Here is a 24,100-nt window from a genome sequence, read left to right as displayed (position 1 = left end):
AGCCATCTCCCAATAAAACATTAAAACTGTTCTGAAAATAAGAAAGCTGACTTTAGTGTCCCACCTGAACACTCAAAGAGGAATCAAATCTTGGGCCATCCTTAGGAGACACCATTAAATATCTTCACTTAGATTCCATCCAAATGTTCACAATATCAAGGCCTACATAACTTATCGGCCAGAGAGGGTAAGAGGCAGCAACCAGAACACTTTTAGAGTTAAGGCTGCTTTTATTTTTTAAAATTATTTTAATTCAATTAATTAACATATGTATTATTGGTTTCAGAAGTAATGTTGCTTTTAAATAGATGGGTTGTCAACACAAAAAGTACAAGTATAAAATGCATCCTGTTAAAAATCAATGCTATGTAACTTATAGGCCAGAGAGGGTAAGAGGCAGCAACCAGAACACTTCTAGAGTTAAGGCTGCTTTTATTTTTTTAATTATTTTAATTCAATTAATTAACACATGTATTATTGGTTTCAGAGGTAATGTTGCTTTTAAATACATGGGTTGTTGACACAAAAAGTAGAAGTATAAAAAGCATCCTGTTAAATTTCAATGATTAATTTACAAGACACTGGAGAGATTTGACTACTGACTGGGTATTCGATGACAGCAAGGAAATACTGTTAACAATACAGTGGTTTTGTTTTTAATAAGAGAACATTTTTTAGGAATATATACCAAAATATGGATAAAATTATATGATGCCTGGGGTTTGCCTCAAAATGATCTAAGAAAGGGGGAGAGGGCCGGGTGAGAATTACAGATCAGGAGTTGGCAAATTTTTTCTATAAAGGGCTACAAAGTAAATATTTTAGGCTTGGCAGTCTATACAGTCTATGTCGCAATTACTCAACTCTGCCGTTGAGCATGAAAACAACCATAGACAATAAGTAAACAAAGGAGTGTGTACGAGTTCCAATAAAACTTTATTTACAAAGATGGGTAGAGGTCGGATTTCGTCCACAGGCTCATAGTTTGCTAACCTCTGGTACAGATGAAACAAGACTGGCCATGAGTTGGATAATTACTGAAGCCAAGTGTTGAGTATGTGGGGATTCTAATTACTGCGTATTTGAAACTATCCATCATAATATGAAAATTTCCATAATTTCCAAAGTAAAAAGTCTGACTTTTTTCTAAGAAGTCAATATTTTACTTTGGTTAAATATGTAAATAAATATTCTGAACTTAAAGTAGAAAACAGAACAAGGACTAATGATGACAGATTATAGTTTTGTTTCCAGAAGGGTAAGGAAAAAAAGGAAAACACGGCATTCTACTGGAAAACTGAAACTAAAAACAGCCCATCCATGGAAATTCGTAGGACCAGAAGGTGAGGTGGTATTTGCCCAGCACATACCTGACTGCTGAACCACAGCACATGGGTTTTCCTGATACTCCCCACCCCTGACATCCTCTCCCTTTACAAGCTTGGTGGGGAGGTGTTCATATGTTCTGTAGGAGCCCTTCATGACTGCTTCACTGGGAGGTGATTCTCTCCTGAGACCAGAATACATTCTCTTTTGAAAGCCCTCAGGACCAAAAGGCACATGTGGAAAGAACTTTCTGTCCCTGGCAAGGAGGGAACCAAACCCCTTCTCCTTAAACTTGGACAGTCTTCCCTCACTTGGAAGCCTCACTCATCCTCTGGTTTTAGAGAACTTAGCTGCATTCTCACAAAGCCCAACTGAACGAGAAGCACCCTTCAGGGGCCGATCAGGCATAGGGTACTGTGAAATGCATTAACACCCTTTCTATCTTGGCTTCCTCATGCCCTTTTTCCCCCAGAGATGCTGTGAAAATCCTAGGATGTCCTAAGAAATGAGAGGAGAATTAAGTGCATAGGAAAAGCAATCAGGTGACCAGGGATAAATGTCCCTGTACTTTGCTACCTCTGCAGAAAGAGACTGAGAACCTGACCCTGATAGGGTACCTCCGTAGGTGAAATAACTGAGGGCATCAAGATACCAAAGGCCCAGGAGGCAGGAGCCCTCTTCCTCCAGGACCCAACAGCCATGGTAGTTCTGAGTATCACTTACTAAAGCCCGTGGCCATCAGTCATGGCCAATACAATGAATAAGGGGAGAAGGGAAAATAGAGAGAAAAAAGAATGCAGAAGGAGAAGACAAGGGAAGGGGAAAAAAGAGAGGGAAAGGAGCAAAGAGTAGGCGGAACTAAAGAGATGGCTATGGCAGTGAATGGTAGAGAAGCCAGCAGGTGACTCTTGGTGCCAGTTCTAGAGTCTCAGGGCTTACCAGCCCAAGCCTTACCCTGGAGGAAGAGGCCGCTCCCAGGTGGTGGTCTTGGTATTATGGTCAACATAATAGACACGCCCATTAGGCAGCTCTCGCTGTTCCCATCTGAAAAATAAAGTCAAGGGAAGCATGAGATACACAGTTGAAATGTATCCTTGTTTGAGAAGGAGTCCTTCACTACTGATGTGGCAACTTGAAGAAGACAAAGATGACATATGAGATCAACCCAATGGTCAAACCAGCTCCATGCTGTCACTAACGGTGGCACCCACGAATACTTCTTAAGAACAAAATCTCTCCTTTAGGAAGTCAATGTACTGGAATATGCCATCGATCACTCTAGCTTCACCTAAATGATCCATATGAATCTACATTCTATGGACTTTTCCAAATCAGTGTTTCATGGCCATTTTAGGATCAAAGATCCCTTTAGGAATGGGATAAAAGCGAAGGACGTTTTCCTTCCAAAGTGCACATACCAACAAAAATTTGTATGCAATTTCTGGGCTTCAGAGATCTCACCTAACGTTTATCTAGGGACCCTCCTGCCTTTGTAGAATATACTACCTTTTAAAGTCACAAATTATAGGACTATCACTATATATATTTATATATATATAACTGTTCTTCTAGGATCAAATATATTCATGATCACATTTCTTTTTCAAATATAAGATTCATTTACAGAGGATCTTTAACAGAGATCTGGGTAAATCAAGAAACACAGTGTCCTGGGGCGCCTGGGTGGCACAGCGGTTAAGCGCCTGCCTTTGGCTCAGGGCGTGATCCCGGCGTTCTGGGATCGAGCCCCACATCAGGCTCTTCCGCTACGAGCCTGCTTCTTCCTCTCCCGCTCCCCCTGCTTGTGTTCCCTCTCTCGCTGGCTGTTTCTGTCTCTGTCAAATAAATAAATAAAATCTTAAAAAAAAAAAAAAAAAGAAACACAGTGTACTGTTATTTACTGACTGCTCTCCTCATGTTATTTATTGACTCCTCTTCTCATGAGTCTGTGTGTAAGTTAATATGAGATAGGGGTGCTGACAGTGGCCACTCTGTGCTAATGGAAGAACAATAAGGTAGGAGACGATCCAAAGAAATAATCTAAAAGCAAAACCAATACAAAATACAGCCAAGGACCATCCACCCCCACACTCCTATTATTCCCATACTCAACGCAGTCTGACAATAAACTCCACTTACTCAGAACACAGTAATCCATATATAAAGGATGCAAATTTTTATATTTATAAAATAATCACCACTTTATAAAGGATGCTAATGGTCCCAATAGCCTTTATGTTTTACATTGATTTCATTCACTTCTACTTGTGGGTACTGCCTAGGGGAAGGTGACCTTTTCCAGGAAGTTAGTACAGTCAGTTCTGCTGAAATGCTTGTTTTGAAAACATAAATCTATCCCAACATGATTGATACATGAGGGAACAATGTGAGCGTAATGTGAATTTTGTGTTTGCTTATGCACCACTTTTCCTTTTAGAAACACGAAATGCACACAGATGACTTCCCCCAGCTGAACCCAGTCACGTAGGAATACACAAAGCCCATATGCATCTACCAGCTGCCTCAGTTTACTACATGCTGTACGCCGTGCTCATCCACATCTGGCGTTACAACTCCCGTCTGATTTCAGACCGCCCTTCTTGCACCACTTTGCAACAACACTCACAAGCTCAAAATCTTCAAACACCAGCTTCAACAAGCACATTTCAGGTCTTTTCACAGAAACACACACTTACTGTACTGTTATGTATCTCAACCATTTAACGTGTAAAACTGTGCTACCACCATTGTTAGGTTCCTATTTTTCATGTATGTCACTGACACATTTTTTTAAAGATTTTAGTTATTTATTTGAGAGAGAGTGAGAGAGATCACAGAGGGAGAAGGAGAAGCAGACTCCCCGCTGACACGGGGCTGGATCCCAGGACCCTGAGATGATGACCTGAGCTGAAGAATGATGCTTAACCAACTGAGCCACCCAGGAGCCCCTGTCACTGACACTTTTTTGAGTGTTATACCCCTAACCCATTCTTTTCCTCTAAGCCCTGTGGTTTTTATTGCATTATTTTTCCCTTTGTGTGATGATTTTTAGGAACAGGTACGTAATAGCAGAGCAGACTGCATACTGAAATGAATGTCCTAACTTCTATTACTAAGCCTGGTGTGGCTATTCCAATGCACATTAGCTTTATTCAGTACCGTTTCTCATTTAAACCAAAATGTCTGATCAGCAGCCCGCACCAATCCACACCTCAGAGGCTAGCTCAGATACAGATTTACGGCAGGGAAAGGAAGGGGGGCACCATCACCCTCTGAGCATCTATAATGAGCTACAGGTTCACATTCTACCCAAGCAGTCCTTGCCTCCATCCTTTAAGGTGGGAAATGCTATCACCATGGGCAAAACTGAGGATCAGAGAAGCTAAGTAACTTTTATGTGTCATTCCAACTCAGCTCTGACTCCCCAGCCATTGAGTGTTCCCACAACATGCTGAAAGAAAGAAAAGAGGAAAAGGAAGGTCGACTGGAATTTATAGGGAACCTACTACCCAGAAAACAAGGTACCAGGTGATTTCCCAATCCCTCATCTCAAAGTGAACAGCAATGGAGTCCAGGTAGGGGGCCCTGGAGAATCAAGACAACGGGACAGTAATTACAATGGGTCCACCGTGTTCATCTCTAGGCTCCATTTTAATCATAACCCGCTGCTCAGACATGATCTACCAGAAGAGGCTGTACATTTCTTTTTTTTTTTTTTAAAGATTTTATTTATTTATTTGACAGAGAGACAGCCAGAGAGAGAGAGAACACAAGCAGGGGGAGTGGGAGAGGAAGATGCAGGCTCCCAGCGGAGGAGCCTGATGTGGGGCTCCATCCCAGAACGCTGGGATCACGCCCTGAGCTGAAGGCAGACGCTTAATGACTGCACCACCCAGGCACCCCGAGGCTGTACATTTCGCACCAGTGGGAGGGTTAGCCCTGGGAACAGTGAGGTCCAGTGGTTCACAGTCCCATCTCTCAAAAGGGATCAACTACTGGGGCGCCTGGGTGGCACAGTGGTTAAGCGTCTGCCTTTGGCTCAGGCATGATCCCGGCGTTCTGGGATCGAGCCCCACATCAGGCTCCTCCGCTATGAGCCTGCTTCTTCCTCTCCCACTCCCCCTGCTTGTGTTCCCTCTCTCACTGGCTGTCTCTATCTCTGTTGAATAAATAAATAAAATCTTAAAAAAAAAAAAAAAAAGGGATCAACTACTAGCTTGAGGACCAGAGTGCCACCTACACCGTTAACCTGTAGCTCAAGAACATCATCTCTCCTGGGTATTCTTGCTCAATGTTCTGGTTAAAGTAGATATGGGTGACTTGACCCAGATGTCCTAATTCCTCCCACTGCAAAAAGAAGATCCTTACACTTAACGGTTTTGTTAAAAGGGCAGAATATTCTGCCAAAAGTGACCAGATGAAAATGCACACTGGGTTAAAAGTTAAAGATCTTCTCCCTCTAGATGCCCTTCTGAATTAAAGACAAAACAGTAAAAAATACTACCAGCTCTCGAGGCTGGTCTTCCATCTATGGAGAACCTCTCTTGTGAGGACCTCTCAGCGAAAGAGCCAGGCTAACGTACTGTGGCTTCACACCAGATCCTCAAACTCCTCCCGTCTGCTTGGTAACAGAGCAGCAAATCTGATACCCTCTTATTCATATGAATTTGGAAATGAGATAGTCTTGAGAAAGATACTTGGCTTACGGGTTAAGTACTGAAATATGGAAGCTGCTCAAGGAAATGGCAACAAACCACTCTTTCATAACATTTGTTCCCAGGAAGGCCTAAGTGACTGAGAATTCCTCAGCATTCCCTGAGAAGTTAGCTAGCTCCTTCCCTTCCTTGGCAATTTCTGGCACAAAAGCACCAACAAAACGAGTCTGCTCATTTTGTAGTCACTATTTGGAAACGCGTCCATAACATGTGGGTGAGGCCGCACCTTTTAAAAAAGACAAAATATTTGTCATAGCAATTGCAGATACAAGGTGCCAGAACACATTTTTCTTTACTCCAAAAATTCTTTTGTTACAACTTTCATCTTCTAAGTAGTCTCTACTTTTATAATTCATTTCAGGCAAAGCAAAAACCTTAGTTTTGTTACACTTTGGCTCATATTTTAATTTGAAGATGGGATAACGCTTAAAATTCCATGAAGTCAATGCCTTTAATTGCCACATTGGTATTCCCACATGCCGACAGAAAGAAAATCGGTGTGAAGTCCTCTTCGCTTATATTCAAGAGTTACAGCAGCTCTTTCCAAGCCCGGATAAGATCTGTCCATCCCATCTTTGATCCCAGCTGATCCTAGAAATGAAAGTCTCTCTTTCAGGGGCTGTTATTGTCCAGTAAATCTCCACGTCCTTCTGTGAACCCTCTCAATTGGCTTAACTGGAAAAATAGTTACCAGAGGAACAAGACCTTTCTTGCATTACCTTTTTTGATATCTACATTTTTTCCTTTTAAAATTGGACTCCTGCTCAGATTAAATGTCCATGTGGGTCCTCCCTGATCCATGACCTGGCCTAACTGCTTTTCTTAGAGAACTCTCGACTCCTCCCTTACCTGCACGGCTCCTCAGAATTCACACAAACCTCTTCCCTTCATTCACTGCAGCACAGTCGGTCAATTCTAGCGACAATCAAAAGAGCCTCCCAATTCTCCTGTCTCCTCAGTAGCTGCTGACCCACATAGATTAAGCCTTCCGACTGTCTTGGTTCGGTCTCCCCATGCCAAGAAAGTGATACTGGCAGCGACCTTTCATCAGCACATCCCTGTCAGGGGTTAGGTTTCTGTCCCTTATAAGCATCTTCTTCACACTGAGATAAAAAGGCTTTTCAATCATACTACCCATGGGTCTCAATACTGCATCCTGGTCACATGGTCATATCCTCTCCCACTGAATAGCTTTCTTTGATGCTCTCAGAAACAGTGTTCAAAGCATCAAGCTTGATTCAGGTCCCTTCCCAACACATTGCTCCTTGGCCTTCAACGAGTAACATTCAGTCCGACCATGGACTACACAGGGTCTTTGTATTCTGAGGCACTTAAAAAGTAGTCTCCAATTTCAATTAATTGTAGGTAATTTTTTTTAACTTAAATTACCTTTGCTCCTATGCCTTTTATTCAGTACTGTATCTTCCGTGCCCATGCCCTAACCCGCCCCCCCATCGCCATCATTAAAAGGGTAAAAAATCCCATTGTAAGGACGACACCTAATCATTTCTCTCCTGTATAATCTGAAAGGAAATTGTCTGTTCCCCTAAACTACATTTCTTGTGGAAGCTTTTCTAAAAGGTCTTCAGGAAATTCTCGATTATTCTGCCACTCAACCAACCCTGATCAACATGCCTACCTTCCATGTTTGGATACAATCACATTTTCACCAAGAGTACGATTAAGTTGGGAAGGGCTGAAAGCCAGGCAAGGAGTTCAGGTTAGTATCAGAGATGTCCTCTTTAAAAGGCCCTCACAGGGGCGCCTGGGTGGCTCAGTTGGTTAAGCGCCTGCCTTCGGCACGGGTCATGATCCCAGGGTTCTGGGACTGAGCCCCGCATCATGCTTCCTGCTCAGCGGTGAGCCTGCTTTTCCCTCTCCCTCTGCCGGCTGCTCCCCCTGCTTGTGCTCTCTGTGTCAAATATATAAATAAAATCTTTAAAAAATAAAAAATAAAAATAAAAAAAATAAAAGGCCCTCACAGATTTACCTATCAACATGCTCAAAAATTCGATCTTAGTAAGAGCATTATTAACTTTTATTATTTACTAATTTGCACACTTTTACTGATACAGGCATGGGGCATTAGTAAAGTTGACACTCATTCAAAATACACTCTGTTAGAAAACAAGGTCAGGCCAGAACCCTTACATGCCCTCAAAGAAAAGATGCCTTGCTGGCTACTTAGATAAAAAACTCAACTTCAGAAAAAGACACTGAAAGTATTCAAGTATTCTTAAAGTTGCCTATATGGAAGTTCAACTCCCCAAAGGCCCAAACCCCGTGGAATTCACTGTTTATTTTCTCCTTGTCTAATAAATGACTGAACCAAATCCTATTCCCCAAGCTTCGGCCACTTCCTGGGTGAAACATAAGATTTATTTCCTCTGTTAGGGACATTTTTAGACTTTTACGAGCCAGAAATCTAGGTGCAAGGGAACAAATCTCCTGCTCACCGTTTTCACGGCTTCAGTAGATCCTTTGTAAACTGGGTAGGAAATGTGTTAAACTCAGTCTTCCCCTAAGAAACTTTTTTCAGATACTGAGCTTTCCTTTCAATCTAAGCACACTAACCCCTTTTTGAAAACTATCAACAACCAGCACTTTACGTCCTTTAAGCAGAGAATGGCACTGTTTAGCTTCAATCGAAACTTCTGAATTAAGTGTGTTTTTCTTCTCCTTCAACCATCCAATTTCTTTGCATTTGCTCCCCCGTGAAGGACAATATTCAAATGCATGCTTTCACGGAGAGGCAAGACAATTCCTGGAGATGGTGTACATTAAAAAAAAAAAGTTTAACATTTTTGCGGATAACAGATTTTGCAGATAAATTTGGCAATGCAGAGAAAAACTCACTTTTTAAAAAATATTTGGTGGGAGCAAAAATGGGTATACTCTTTCAAAAGGGCAATTTGGCAGCTTGGTCAAAAACCTTTCCTCTGTGAATATCTCGTTACTCAGTAGTTCTGCTTCTAGGATGTATGCCATGGAAATAATTATGTGTCAAAGATTTAGCTGTAAGTACATATGTCACAGTATGTTACAGCATGTTGCACAAAAACATGTTTAGGAAACAACCTAAAGCCCCCAAATGGAGGATGAGTACAATAAATCATGTCATTTCTATGATGGGTATAACAGTCATTGAAAAAAACATGATAGATAATATTGACTTATCCAGATATTTACCATATATTGGGTAGAAAAAGCAAGTTAACAAATGACACGCATAATATAATCAAATTTTTGTTTAAAAATTACGTAAATATACTATTTTTCATTAAATCTAAAATGCCATCAATTGAATGATTTAACATATCACCAAGAAAGAAAAAAATACTACCAATTATGTTTGTAAATTGCATCTCGATTTTCAAGTTTAAATGTGAAATAACAAGTGTGTCAGAATCAACGAAATGGGGAGAGTGTGTGTAAAATTTTTACAACTTCAGCGTAAGGAAGAATTTTAGACAAGACACAAATGGCACACGAAAAAGATTAACAAACATGGCTGCTTTAAATTTGAATTCCTGTACAATGGAAGGCAACATTAGAAAGTGAAAAGACAAGCCACAGGCTGGAAGAAAATGTCTGCAGTGCACAGAATTAAAAAGCAGTTAGTATCCAGCATATATGAAGAAACCCCACAGATGAGAGAGAAAAAGACAAATAGCCAAATAGAAAAATGGACAAAAATATACAAAGAGGCAACTCACAAAGTAAGAAATCAAAGAACCAAATAAAAACATGTACAAGAGTGTCAATCTCAGTGGCATTCAAGGAAATTCAGATTAAAACCACAAAGAGACACCATTCACACCCATCAAACTGGCCAAAAGGAAAAAAAAATCTCACAATATTAAGTTTTAGCAGGAATGCTTATGCATGCTCGTGGGAGGGTATTGGTGAGCAATTTGACAGTACTACTAAAATTGAAGATCTTCAATCCCTACAATAACATTCCAGCTCCAGCACATGCCTCAAAGAAACAGATATGCAGGGGCACCTGGGTGGCTCAGTCAGTTAGGCATTCCACTCTTGGTTTCACCTCAGGTCATAATCTTAGAGTCCTGGGATCCAGCCCTGCATCTGGCGCTCAGTGGGGAGTCTATTTGAGGATTCGCTCTCCCCTTCTCCCTTTGCCCTTTCCCCCAACCCCCACACACTCTCTCTCTCTCTCTAAAATAAATAAATAAATTCTTTAAAAAAAATATGCAGACCAGATATGCACATAAAAACTTCACTGTAGGGGCGCCTTGGTGGCGCAGTCGTTGGGCATCTGCCTTCGGCTCAGGGCGTGATCCCGGCGTTCTGGGATCGAGCCCCACATCATGCTGCTCCGCTGGGAGCCTGCTTCTTCCTCTCCCACTCTCCCTGCTTGTGTTCCCTCTCTCGCTGGCTGTCTCTATCTCTGTCGAATAAATAAATAAAATCTTTAAAAAAAAAAAAAAAACTTCACTGTAGTGTGTTTATAATGAGGAGATAATAGTGTAAATATAAAATATACAAACATTTATTTAGCTGTTATATTATTAAATATACAAATGGAAGGTATAAATTATATATAAAAATAAATTATCAAATATAAATGTTTATTAAAATAATATACATGTTTAAATGTGTATTTGTTTTTATTTTTTATATTTATATGACAAATATAGTAAATATAAATAAATTTTGAAATATAAATAAAATTTATCTATTCATACAATAGAATACCTTATAGCAGTTTAAATGAATATGCCAATTCCACGTAGCTCTGTATATAGGGAATGGAATCGGGAAGAGATTCACGGGCATTTTCTACTGGATTTGTAATGTCTTCGTCAAGAGGTTAAAAAAAGGGGAAGTCTGTAGCAAATATAGCATAACGCTAAAATCTGATAAAGCTGGGTGGTGAGCCCACAGGTTGTCTCATATTACACTCCATTCTTATCTGCATGCTTAAAATATTTTACGATAAAAAATAAATTTTAAAGGTGCATACTATAAGATGATCAAATTTTGGTAGACATGTGTTTATGTGTTTGTGTTTTATATGTGGTCCTGGGCAAATTGCTTAAGGTTTTGCAAATTAGGATAAAAGCAGCTACCAGGGACACCTGGGTGGCTCAGTTGGTTAAGCAACTGCCTTCAGCTCAGGTCATGATCCCAGGTTCCTGGGATGGAGCCCCACATCGGGCTGGCTCCTTGCTCATTGGGGAGTCTGTTTCTCCCTCTCCCTCTGCCCCTCCTCCTCTGCTCCTGCTCTGTCTCTCGTTTTCTCTGTCTCTCTCAAATAAATAAATAAAATCTTAAAAAAAAAAAAGCGGCTACCATACAGTGTGTCATGAAGACTGCACTAAATAATCATGGGCGAAACTTAGCATTCCCCTACACACTGTAAACACTGAACACGTGTTAGCTATTACTACTGGTCAGGAAAAAATATACACAATCTGGAAAGCACCAATGGTTAAATCTGGGTGTTTGCTTGTTATTGCTATTCTTCTTCTCCATTTTCTTTTTCTACTTAAAAAGATTCTTTTTTCATTTTAAATGCTACTGAGAATGTGAAATCATTTATCTAGTCATTAACAAGTACTTCCCACCCCATCTCCCTGGAAGCCAGGTACTATGCTAGGTGCTGGGGGTACAAAGATGGACACAATAATCTCTGCTCTTGAGGAGCTCTCACGGAAGTGTAGTTAAGAATGGAAATTCATAATTACACATACATATAGTAGTGTGAGAAGGTCTCATGGACCAGCCTCAGACAGCACAAGAATCTCTGGAAATAAGGTTACATTCTGAGATGAAGAGGGGGAAGCCAGAAGCATTTGCTGATATTCAGTGTTACCTAAGCGTGTAATGTTCCTTGCACGGCCAAGAACTAAACCATATTCAGGAAAAACGCATAGTCTCCCAGTAAAATCCTTTAATCTGGTGCTACTTAAAGCATGGTCCATGGCCCAAACTGTTCCTGTTTAGCAACCAGAAAAGTACAGAAGTTTCTAACCATTTAGAAACTTTTGTACCACTTCGGCATTGCCACAACATCTAAATAACGTGATCAGGGGATAAGTAGAGAAAAAAAGTAAGGATTCGTAACTGATTGAAAATAAGAAAATAAAATAAAAACAGAAAACGGGGGGGAAAAAGGACTGGTTCTTCACAGACAGTGTAAGAAGTACTGTTTTCAGACTCCTTGGGTAAAGGATCTTTGGCTAGAGCCAAAAATGAGCTTGGAATGAAATGCAATGGCAGCGGCTGGTTTATAACTTAGCAGAGAAGCTCCAAATTCCAACGTCTCTTAAAGCTTCTACAAACAAAACACCTAAGAGCTCTTATGAGACTGTCATCCTTGATAGTGTCTCAAGGAGCAAATGGGGCAAAGGGCCTCTGGATGACCATAATCAGATGTGGGGATAAGGGCGATGGCAAAGCCGAAAGATCTAGAAAACACCCCTCCTCAATTAATTCGCCTTTGAGGCAGGAAACAGACAGGCCAGCCAATGACTGCGGGAGAAAAAGGATGGTGTGAAATGGCAGTGCTGAGGTAAGTCGGCAGTCCAAACACAACGGCCTCCCTTATGTAAGAAACCACAGCGGAGTGCAGGCTGCCAGAGTCAAATAATGTGCCTCTGTGTGCGAGGGACTGAGGGGGCTGCAGAGCCCAGGACGCACTTGGAGTTTATCTAAGCCATGTACACACGGTCTGTTAATGAGCATTTGGTTCCCGAAGTGGGCTCAGTGCTGATAAAAAACAGATGCAGGGCCAGCTGAGCAAAGTGGCCTCGCTCCCCACTGCCCACTGCCTGGACCACTATCTCATCATGTCTCCTGAGCCTTCCTGGCACCCCCTTCTTTAATGCACATTTCCAACCTGAAAATGCCACACCCTTCCACTTGGCTTCTTTCAGGCTAATTAAATTTAAAAGTACAGAAAGCTGGAGAGTTTGGAGACAGGGAGAGAGAAAGGGCCACGGGGTGCTCTGTTTGTGGACTTAACGCAGCCCAGCCTTCCATACCTTTGGTCCTTAAAATATAGAGACAGACCTGTGTAAACTCTTTCAGACCAGAGTTGCAAACACTGCAAATTTCAGAAAGGCAATGCAGCAACCAGGAAGATAGGCCCCCAGGATTCCTAAGTCAACCTTGGTCAATCGCTCAGTAGAGGAGACCGAAGGGGTTGAGAAGATAAAGTTGGGAAGAGACAGCTGGCTGGATGCCTTGATAAAGCAATGTCGTGTGGCTCAGAAATGCCTTAGCCAAAAGGAGACACGCTCCGTGGGATCTCCCAGTGCACAAGGACTCCTCGTGAGCAGGGAAGAGCGGCCCCCACTCTCTGAGAGCAGCATATTTGAACCCAAAGCCAGTCAACCCAGTGGATGACAGCCTTCCACTCTTGCCTCTGGGAAGAAAATGCAATTATTCCTGTCACAGTTGCTATTTGAGGTATCAAAGAAGCAGAACACATTCATCCAGGTGGGGAAAGGGAAAAAAAAAAAAAAAAGATGGCATTTATATTTACTTATTACAAATATGTCTGGGGGGCCTACTTTGTGTCAGGCTCCCTGTCACCCTGACGTTTACAGCCCAGCAGGCTAGAGAGATACAAAACAAGCAAATACACATGTGAGAAGAGTTACAGTAGACAAATCACTCTGACCTTGTCTACCAGGGATCAAGGAAAGATTCCCGGAGGAAGTGCTGATTGATTAATGGAAAAAATGGCAAGGAAGTGTTCGGAAAGAGTGACCTGCATGGTGGAGGATCCTAAGTCCAGAGAAAGGGTGGTACATCTGTCAAACTAACCTAAGTCATTAAGGCTAGAGCTTAGAGAGCGAAGCAGAGCCTTCCATGGAAGGCTTGAGGGGTAGGTGGGGTCATATCACGTGGGGCTTTTTAGGCCTTACTGAGGATTTGAGAATTTATCCCTAACGACAATGGGCAGCCTTGGCAGCATTCTAAGCATGGAATGTCATGCTCAGAGTTTTATTTAAAAAGATGAAAACTGGTCTCCTGACTCATAAAGCCAAGGTACCCGGAATAAAGGAATAACCCATCTTGATCAGATCTCCTGAACTTGTAAATAAGCTGGTGCGGTGATGGTAGGTCTTTGGCAGGAAGCATGTCTTCTCTGACTTGCCATCACAGAGCAGCAAACTGAAAGCATGCCATCCTCATGACATGCACTCAAGCAGTTCTGGTAGCAATCTCCAATCTCCAGGCCCCGAACCAGCCTGCAAAGTACTAAGCTCCCACTGTTTTAGGGATGGGCACCTTAAGATGGAAAACTGGGTCTCAGTACCAGCATACTTGTTAGAGTGGGCAGTGGCCTACCCCGACCCGCACAGGGATCTTGTCACATTCTAAATGCTCTAAGGAAAAGATGCTGTTCAAACTCTACCTCGGCAAACTGTTTCAGCCTCTGGCAAGGATGGGGGTGGGGAATCGGCTTCCCTGGGCTGCTCCATCTGCCAAACTTAGAATAAAGAGTGTTTTCAGGGCCTGGAGTTTTCCAGCTGCCTGGAAACAGGAAGAGCCCAATCCCAGAGAACAGTAACCCTCACACACACCCTACATAAAGACATGTTGAGCCATTAGCCCTAATTGCCTGTGACTGACACAGGAGCGAAGCTGGCCTTCCAGGCATTTACTCAGCGGAAAGAAAACAAACAGCTCACCGGGGACACAGGCAGCCATTTTCTCTCCTTTCCGCCAAAAGGATTTTGCTCTGTTCCCCCCAAATTACAGCAAACAGATTTGAAATTATAAGTCAAACAAAGGTCTTTCTAGTATCCTTTACCACATACAAAAGAGAACATAAATCTCTGTAGGGAAGAGCTGGACACAAACAATTGGTTATTAATCTTTTCGCAAAATCAAAAACTTCACAAAAACTTTTCAGAGCCACCTCTCAATACTCCATCTCTCCAGGTTTGAGGTATTAGGAACTACTTGCAATACTTTTCATTTATTCATCATACTTTAAGATATACGTTAGGTAGTAGGTCAAACGCTAAGGATGTGATATGTATGTGGTAAAAATCACATTTGCCGTCAGATTTAAGATTTTTGTTTTCAACAAGTGGGTTTTCTAAAGAGGCTTAAGAAGACATAGCATATTATACATCAAGCAAGAGACCGTGCATCCTTCCCTTTTCCTTTATGAATTACAAGGGTTCAGAGGACCCACCCACATGCCACCATGACCACCATCAGCCAGACCAGTGACTGTGGTGATAGAGACACCAGTCTCCTTGGTACCAAACTGATAACCAGGATGGACTTCAGGACCACAACAGGACTGGCTCTGACTATGACTGGTAGTTGCTGAGACAAGACTTCACTAGCCAGTTCAGAACCATTCCCTTCCTTTATGGTTCCTTCACAGTCGATTCAAAAATATCACTCACCGGGTGGAACATCCACCATTGGGTGAATGCTTCATATATGCCCTTAACTTCCTAGAGAGACAGGCATGATTATTAACCACCACCCCACTTACAGAGATGAGAAGCCACCTGAGCAAGGTCACATAGGATCCAGTGGGGATTTGAAGCCAGATTTGTTTGATTCCCAGGTCCATGCTCTTCATCTCTATTCACTATATAGCCAAACCTGAACTTCCCTTTGGCTTAATGGGGCCACCTTCTTATCATCCATGGTCTTTACCATCAGATTTAACTCTGAACTAAAGGATCACAAGAAAACTAGTAGTCCATGTTAACATCAGCCCCAGTATTATGGAAGGAATATACAGTAATATTCAGAGCCTAACGTCCTCCATAAACTATTAAGATAAAATTCAGGAAAGGAAAAGCAGTTTTCTGAGCAGGATCTCAATAAACACCCTCCAAAGACGAGGGAAGGCAAAATGAGCTCCTTGTTGCATAAAAGTCACACTCTTTCAGTCAAGCCATTCATTTCAAGTCATGGTATAAGGTAGCATTGATTCTGCCCCAGATGATTTAGATTCTTTTCAAGATTTATGTAGAACAAGCAGTTCTTCCACACCTTCCTCGCTCCTGTGCAATGGCAGCCTCCCCAGAGACTGCAAGCCACTAGGTAATAAATAACCATGTTCTTTCGGTGCTGGCGAAGGAGCCTCAGGTTTGAGTGGGGGAAGCGCTGCTGTGGGCCGGAAGGCTACTCACCCAGCAGGCAGAGCATCGAGGGCCTGGGCAGCCACCGGGAGCTGCTGTGTGCCTGAGGTGCTGGGCTCCTCTCCTTCGGCCGGTGTGGCCGGAGCAGGGAGAGACACTGCAGTGGTGTTCGGGGTCACACTCGACACTGCAGCAGGCGACGATGTCACCCCAACAACAGAGGGTTCTTCAGGATCAGTGGCTGCAGTGGGTTCGTCATTCACTGAAAACAAGAGAAATCGTATTTGAGAGATCAACTTAGACCCGTGTTCACATTTACTAGATTTTTCCCTTAAAGTGGTAACACAGTACCAACAAAGCTACCATGCATGCATCTGGTAACAGCAAAAAGTTTTACAAAACATAACTTTGGAAATGACAGCAAGTCAGTAATGGCCTGCCCCTGTTCTCCTCTCCACCCCCTGCACAACAATTGGGAGATGGATCTGAAATAAATATATTAAATATTACCTCTTTTGTATACCTTTATTACATTTTTCTAAAGTATTCTCTGATTACATGTATTACAGTAAAAGAGGAGCTGGAAGGAAGGTAACAGGAAGGTGTGTTGGTGCTAAATGAAGCAAGGCCAAGGCCACATCTACAGGGTCACATACTTTTCTTTTAACTTGTCATTTGTCTGCTGGGCACAAATAGCACCTTCCTTCAAAAAAGCTCTCTATACTCTAAGAAGCAAAAAACTTCCAACCATGTGCTTGTTCCTTTAAAGACTCATGCTCAAAGCATGGAACAAAGATTAATACTATAGATGAAAAAGATGGGCACCAAAGATGAGGGACTTGTCTTCACGATAACAACAGACAAAGAGGAAGAAGTCAAATAAGCCTGTTTTCAGAGGGGAGGGGGGTGGGGGATTGGGATAGGCTGGTGATGGGTATTAAGGAGGGCACATATCGCATAGTGCACTGGGTGTTATACGCATGAGAATCATGGAACATTGCATCAAAAACTGGGGATGTACTGTATGGTGACTAATATAACAAAATAAAAATTATTTAAAAAATTTAAAAAATAAGCCTGTTCCGAGTCTCCTTATTTCTCCATTCTTTATTTCTTTGATGATCACTCATGTTCACAAGGACCCCAAGACAATGCAATATCCTCTCACTCAAAAAGGGATCAAACAAGGTTTTCAAAGAATTCTTTGAAAATGCCTAAGCCATACGCAGAGAATTTTCTACATATGTGATTGCATATGTGCATATTTATACCAGAATTCTGTAGGAAAACCCCTTAGATGTGATTTAGCCTCATCTTCCTAATTCAGAAATTCTTTTTGCAGTTTCAAATGTAACAAATGTACTATCTAGATTCTTCTTAAACACTTCTGACAAGGAACTCGCTACAGAGCCATTCCATCGTTGAGCAGATGTCCTGCCTGCAAGTTTTTACTTACGTGAAGCGGAATTCCACTAGCTGGTCTTAGTCCCCACCCCCCACACAATACAGAGTAAGCACCTAGGCCACCCTGTCTCTCATTCACCTTCTCCTTTCTGGTAGGAAGGCCTGTTCTTTCTTTAATGTTCCTAGGCTCCTTCCCTTCTTATCACCTGGCTGCTCTTCTCTAGGTATCTTCTTCTATTGCTTCTCCTTAATAATGACAGGAACTGAACATAATAAATCAGACACCAACAGACCAGCAGAGTCAGATTTCCAATATAAGTGGTATTAGTTAACATGTACAGAACACCAGCGCGTGCCAGGCAAAGTGCAAAGCATTTTGGATTATCTCATGGAAGCCTCACACACAACCCCACACATTAGGTACAATGAACATCCCATTTTACAGTTGTGGAAACTGAGGCTCAAAGAGGTCAAATAACCGCCTGAGGTTGAGGGCACCTAATTCTCACCCCTACTGCCCACCTCCAGAGCCTGAACTCCTCACTAACTATGCTCTCCTTCTCTCTCTGTGCACATCCTCTAAAGCAACCCAAGATGGCAACAACCGAGCAACGACAGGATCCTACCGGCTCACCTGAGACTGGGGGCCAGCTGAAAGCAACATTTCTTCACATGATGTGATGTCGCCCGCTCTTCAGAAATGGAAAAGAGCCTAGGGACTACCTGCGATCCATTCATTTGCTTTCTCCCCAGCGTATGAAACACTGTCTGGCACATCAACTAAATGAGTTGTTTAATAAGTGACTCCATCTTATGCAACTGGTGTTTCCCCCACACAAACGCCAGACTGCATGCTTCTATTCCTATTCTAGCTCAGCCAAGTTGGTAAAACACAACAGATGGCAACTCTCTTCATGCAAATCTATAAATTTTACTCCATTTCAATACAAAAAAAACCATCATGACATTTTTGAGAACTAAGAAAGTTCATTCTAAAAGTTATAAGAAAAACTAGGGGGGCCTGGATGGCTCAGGAGGTTAAGCCTCCAACTCATGATTTTGGCTCAGGTCATGCTATCTGGGTGGTGGGATGCAGCCCTGTGTTGGGCTCTGTGTTAAGCACAGAGTTTGCTTGTCCTTCTCCCTCCCCTTCTGCCCCTCTCCCTGTTCACACTTGCTCTTTCTCTCTTTGTCCTTAAAACAAATAAAATGTTTAGAAAAAATTATAAGAAAAACTAAATACAGAAGAATAGCCACGAAAATTCTAAAGGAGAGTGTTGTGTGTATGTGTATATGGGGGGGGAGTAGTTCTCTAAAGTATTAACACATCATAAAGCTACAACAATTAAAACAATGTGGTACTAACACACGAATAAGCAGCTGTCGATGAAATAAACAGGAAGTTCAGAAACAGAATTAAATACACACAGGAATTCAGTATATGACAAAGGTGGCATTTTAAATGACTACAGCAAAGAGATCATTCAGTAGGCAGTGTTGTGACAACTGGGTAGTACACTGGGGAAAAGATGAGTTATATACCTACCTTATTCAGGACATGAAAATAAATTCCAGATGAATCAAAAATTTTGACATAAGAAATGAAACTAAAGAGGAACTTAAGAAAACAGAGGAGAATATTTTTATCTCAAAGTGGAAAAGACTTTCTGAAGTATCACACAAAATCTAGAAGACATAAAAAATGGATGGATTCAACTACATTAAAGGGTTTGTTTTTTTACTTAAGTGGCAAAAAAAAAAATCAAAAGCAAAAGCAAAATCAAAGAAAAACAACAAATTGGGGAAAAGTATTGCCAACTCATATTACGGACTAATGGCTAATTTCTTTGATATGAAAAGGATCTCTACAAATCAATAAGAAAAACACCGAAAATATGCACAAGCACTTCAGAGTAAAGGAAATACAAATTACCCCTAAACGTATTAAAAGATGCTCAACCTCAATTATGAGACAAGAAATGCAATTTAAGGGGCACCTGGGTAGCTTAGTGGGTTAAGCATCTCCCTTTGGCTCAGGTCATGATGCCAGGGTCCTGAGATGGAGCCCCGAGTCAGGCTCCCTGCTCAGTGGGGAGTGTGCTTCGCCATCTCCCTCTGCCCCTCTCCCTGCTTGTGCGCTCTGTCAAATAAATAAATAAAATCTTAAAAAAAAAAAAAGAAATGCAATTTAAGACTAGGATGAAGTACCATTTGTTAACCTATCAGATTGGTAAGAATAAAAATGTTTAGGGGCATCTGAGCGGCTCAATTAAGCGTCCGACTCTTGATTTTGGCTTGGGTCATGATCTCAGGGTTGTGAGATTGAGCCCCACATCAGGCTCTGCCTGGGCATGGAGCCTGCTTAAGATTCTCTCTCTCTCTCTCCCTCTGCCCCATCTACCCCTTAAAAAAAGTAATCTGGTAAATAAAAAAAAAAATAACAACACTGGTAGGAGTATAAGAAACACTGGCATTTTCACATACCGCTGGCAGGAGTAGAAATTATTAGAACCTCTATGGAGAACAGTTGGCAATATTGAAAATTTATTTTATTTTTTTTTTTAAGATTTTATTTATTTATTCGACAGAGATAGAGACAGCCAGTGAGAGAGGGAACACAAGCAGGGGGAGTGGGAGAGGAAGAAGCAGGCTCACAGCAGAGGAGCCTGACGTGGGGCTCGATCCCATAACGCCGGGATCACGCCCTGAGCCGAAGGCTGACGCTTAACCGCTGTGCCACCCAGGCGCCCCAGCAATATTGAAAATTTAAATGCAGTAAGAGGGGACACCTGGGTGGCTCAGTTTGTTAAGCATCTGCCTTTGGCTCAGGTCATAATCCCAGGGTCCTAGGATTGAGTCCCATATGAGGCTCCTTGCTCAGCAGGGAGCCTGTTTCTCCCTCTGCTGGCCACTCCCCCTGCTTGTGCTCTCCCTCCCTCTGTCTGACAAATAAGTAAAATATTTTAAAAATAATAATAAAAATAAAAAATAAAATAAATGCAGTAAGAGGGAGGTGTGGGGAATTGGGGATGGGTGTGTAGAACAAAGGTGGGTGGACCTGTGGATGAAACTAAAATAGCCATGAACCAATAATATTTAGAGCTAGGTGATACATTTATTATAATATTCTTTTTGCTGTTACATATTCAATGTTGGCGACACACATGGAGTTGCATACTTCCATCAAGAGGCACATCACAGCCGGTTGTCACCCTTTTGCAATATTAGCACCCACTGATGATTCTTGTCTAAATCCATAAATTGGTTGGGGATTGCAAAACAGTCACGTTCTAATTCTACCATGCCTATAAGAGAAACTTTCCCTCATCAACTATTTGGCTACCTTAAGGTTCAGTTCATAAAGAAAAGGCAGGAGAAATGCTTGGGTCTTTACTTTTATTTACTGGTTTCCAGAAAAATGAACTGATTTCCTCACATCCTCCAAAAATGAACAATGAAATTTTGTGGTGTAAAAATCGTTATAAGCTCTTGGATTTAAACATATTTAAAATATTTCAATCCATTGTGATTATTGTTCTTTTTGATACTAAAATTGTCCCCATCTCTGGTTGGGGTCAGCAAGGGAGGGAAGTGGCAAAGCTCTTCAAGTTTGCTTCAAATTCTCTGCAAAAATTTCTAAGATAATTATCAAGTGGGAAAGTGCAGAACAGCATATATATTGTGCTAGTGTGTGTGTGAGTGTGTGTGTGTGTGTGTTTTCAAATATATGTGCATATGTTTGTATAGACAAAGAATATCTTTGAAAGAATCGTAAGAAACACAACAGTGACCACCTCTGGGGAGGAAACTGGGGGCCAGAGGACTGGAACAGGAAGGAAACTTTGTTTACACTGTTTGAGCTTTTATGCTTTTAAAATTCTCATAATGTACATGTACTACCTATTAAGAATAATTATTATGAAACTGTTGACCAGGAAAAGAACAAAAGCAGAGACCCATTTTCCATGGCATGCCAATGGAAAAGACCCTCCAATCAACGCTATTTGGATCTGACTGTGCAGACAGATGCAAATCTAGTTCGAAGGGTTCCCACCAGGACTGCATCTGTCCACAGACCTATCCAAGAGCCCCTGATTCACCACAGGAGCTCATCCGTTTTGGAGCTTTGTGTTACACTTTGATTTGGAAATAGAGGTTGAGAGCTGGATATCCCTATGCTGACAAACTTTCTGTGTCCGTGCTTGTACTCTTCTGCTCTCAAAAAGTGTTTCTTAGAACACAAGAGCTTGAAAGAACCTCAGCGATAAATCCACCCCATCACAGCTTACAGTCAGGAGAAACTGAAGGTCAGACAATTACATTACAGGCTTCCGGTCACATGGGTAAGCCAGTGACAGAGCACCATAATCCAGCCACGATGGGGCTTCAAGTAGAGGAAAAAAACGGATTGACAAGACAAGGAGTTACAATTTAGTTGTGCCTTAGAGAATTGCTGTATTTTAATTATAACTCTATCCAATACATATAGCCAATGTTCTCTATTAATCCTAATTGTCTGATATATACAACTTATCTCCCTGCAAAGACTGCACCCTTCTTGAGAACAGGGGCAAGTTTGTTTCCTTCATTTTTCACTACTTCCACTCTCTGTCTCCTATGTTCTTGCCTACACCTCTTTGCTCACTTGAGCCCCACTCCCTGGAGGCCCTCTCCACTACTTAAGCCTGACTATCCTCTCTGTGGATCCCACAACACCTGTGGTCTTGGCTACTCAACCACACAGTCCTGTGACATCTGCTGTGTTGGTACTTAGCTGACAGTGTCTTCAGCTTCTTTTTTAAAAACAGGATTTTATAAATCTTTTCTTTTTAAGATTTCATTCACTTATTTGACAGGGAGAGAGCACAAGCAGGGGAAGCAGGACAAGGAGAAGTAGGCTCCCCACTGAGCAGGGAGCCCAATGTGGGGCTCAATCCCAGGGTCCTGAGATCATGACCTGAGCCAAAGGCAGACGTCCAACCGACTGAGCCACCCAGGCATCCCCTTATTTTAAAAATCTTTACACCATCCATGGTCCTTAGCAAAATGGCATTCGACAAATATTTGTATAAATACTTGTTCAATAAACCTAATAATCTAGTGAAAGAAATCTGAAATAAAACCACCTGACATTTGTGTGACACTATCAATTGCAAAGCAGTTTCTTTTCATTTTTATTTTAGAATAATTTTAGACTTACAGAAAAGTTACAAAAATAGCAATATTAGGGGAAAGTGAGTCAAGGGCATACTATCTTTTTTTTTTTTTAAGATTTTATTTATTTATTTGACAGAGAGAGAGACAGCCAGCAAGAGAGGGAACACAAGCAGGGGGAGTGGGGGAGGGAGAAGGAGGTTTCCTGCTGAGCAAGGAGCCCGATGTGGGGCCCGATCCCAGGACCCTGGGATCATGACCTGAGTCGAAAGTAGATGCTTAACGACTAAGCCGCCCAGGCGTCCCTCAAGGGCATACTATCTTATATAAGCATAGCACATTTGTCAAAGCTGAAAAATGAACTTCAGCACATTACTATTAACCCAACTTCAGACTTTATTTGGGTCCACCAGCTTTACCACTAATGTCCTTTTTCTGTTCCAAGATCCAATCCAGGAACCTACATTGCCTTTAGCAAATTTATTCTCATTAGCTCATCTACCTGCCAAATAGCTCTGCGAGAAGCTACTATTCCCATCTATTTAAGACAAAACTGAAGCTCACAGAGGTTCCATCCAGACAGGAGACATGCAGTTAGCAAACAGCAAAACCAGTACTCAAACCCAGAACACCATGAAATAAAGCAATGGTGGAGGGAGGGGAGAAGACATGAAGCTGGCTTTGATTGCTTTCCTCTATGGGAAGAGAAGCTGGGTACCAAGATGACACAGTAAATGGGTAAGTAGGTAAAATGGTAGTTGAATGGCCTCTGGTTTCGGCAACAAGGAGTATTTCACAAGGTGCCCTATGTGATGTGGGTTAAACATTCTAACTTTATGAATCAGATATTCATTCAGGACGGAGACATACTCTAGTCGCAGCTAGCCAAAAAAAGATCAGGATTTGTAAATTCTCGTTCTTAATCCTGGACATGACGCCAGCTCACTGTATGTTCCAAGACCTTCAGGTGTGTGTCGTGCAGTGCGGGCTCTTGGTATACACACAGGCCTTTTCAGCCCCCACACTCGAGCATGGCAAAGGCAACTGTCAACAGTGGAAACTTTGTAAACAGAAGATCAGCTCGGAACATATGACGCACAGCAACGCAGTCACTATCTCTCATCCATGAAACACAAGCAATGCACTTTCAAGGCATTAGCTGCTCAGTCCTCCGTAAGAGCCACTAAAACTACAAAAATCTTTCATAATTAGCGTGACATAGGGTGGGTAAGGCTTCTATGTAAAGAAAAACAACTAAATTAGATGGGGAAAAAAGAAGAAAAATTAGATGGAAAACAGGAAGAGAAACTTGAAAAACGGGCAGTCCTTCCCTGACCAGCATAAAGATTCACCCAACTTCCATGTACATTCCATCATGCTTCTAAGAACTCAAAGGCTGAAATTTGTTTT

At 41.9% G+C, this 24,100-nt stretch overlaps 1 protein-coding gene across 1 annotated transcript in view; it reads right to left on the bottom strand.

Annotated features, from left to right (window-relative positions):
* The window catches only part of WWP2 (WW domain containing E3 ubiquitin protein ligase 2), a 142,872-nt gene that overhangs the window by 27,235 nt on the left and 91,537 nt on the right, over window positions 1-24,100 (bottom strand). Inside the window, exons 8-9 of the mRNA XM_087870545.1 lie at window positions 16,184-16,394; window positions 2,281-2,370 (exon numbers count right to left, since the gene is read on the bottom strand). Coding sequence (XP_087726671.1) covers window positions 2,281-2,370; window positions 16,184-16,394 — 301 coding nt within the window. The remainder of the gene's footprint in view (window positions 1-2,280; window positions 2,371-16,183; window positions 16,395-24,100) is intronic.

This window comes from Ursus americanus, chromosome 21 (genome assembly GCF_024610735.1).
Source record: "Ursus americanus isolate L20-20 chromosome 21, mUrsAme1.1.p, whole genome shotgun sequence".
Classification (NCBI taxonomy): domain Eukaryota; kingdom Metazoa; phylum Chordata; class Mammalia; order Carnivora; family Ursidae; genus Ursus; species Ursus americanus.
Note: the sequence above shows the minus strand (reverse complement) of the source record. Positions and strands in the feature narration are given on the sequence as shown.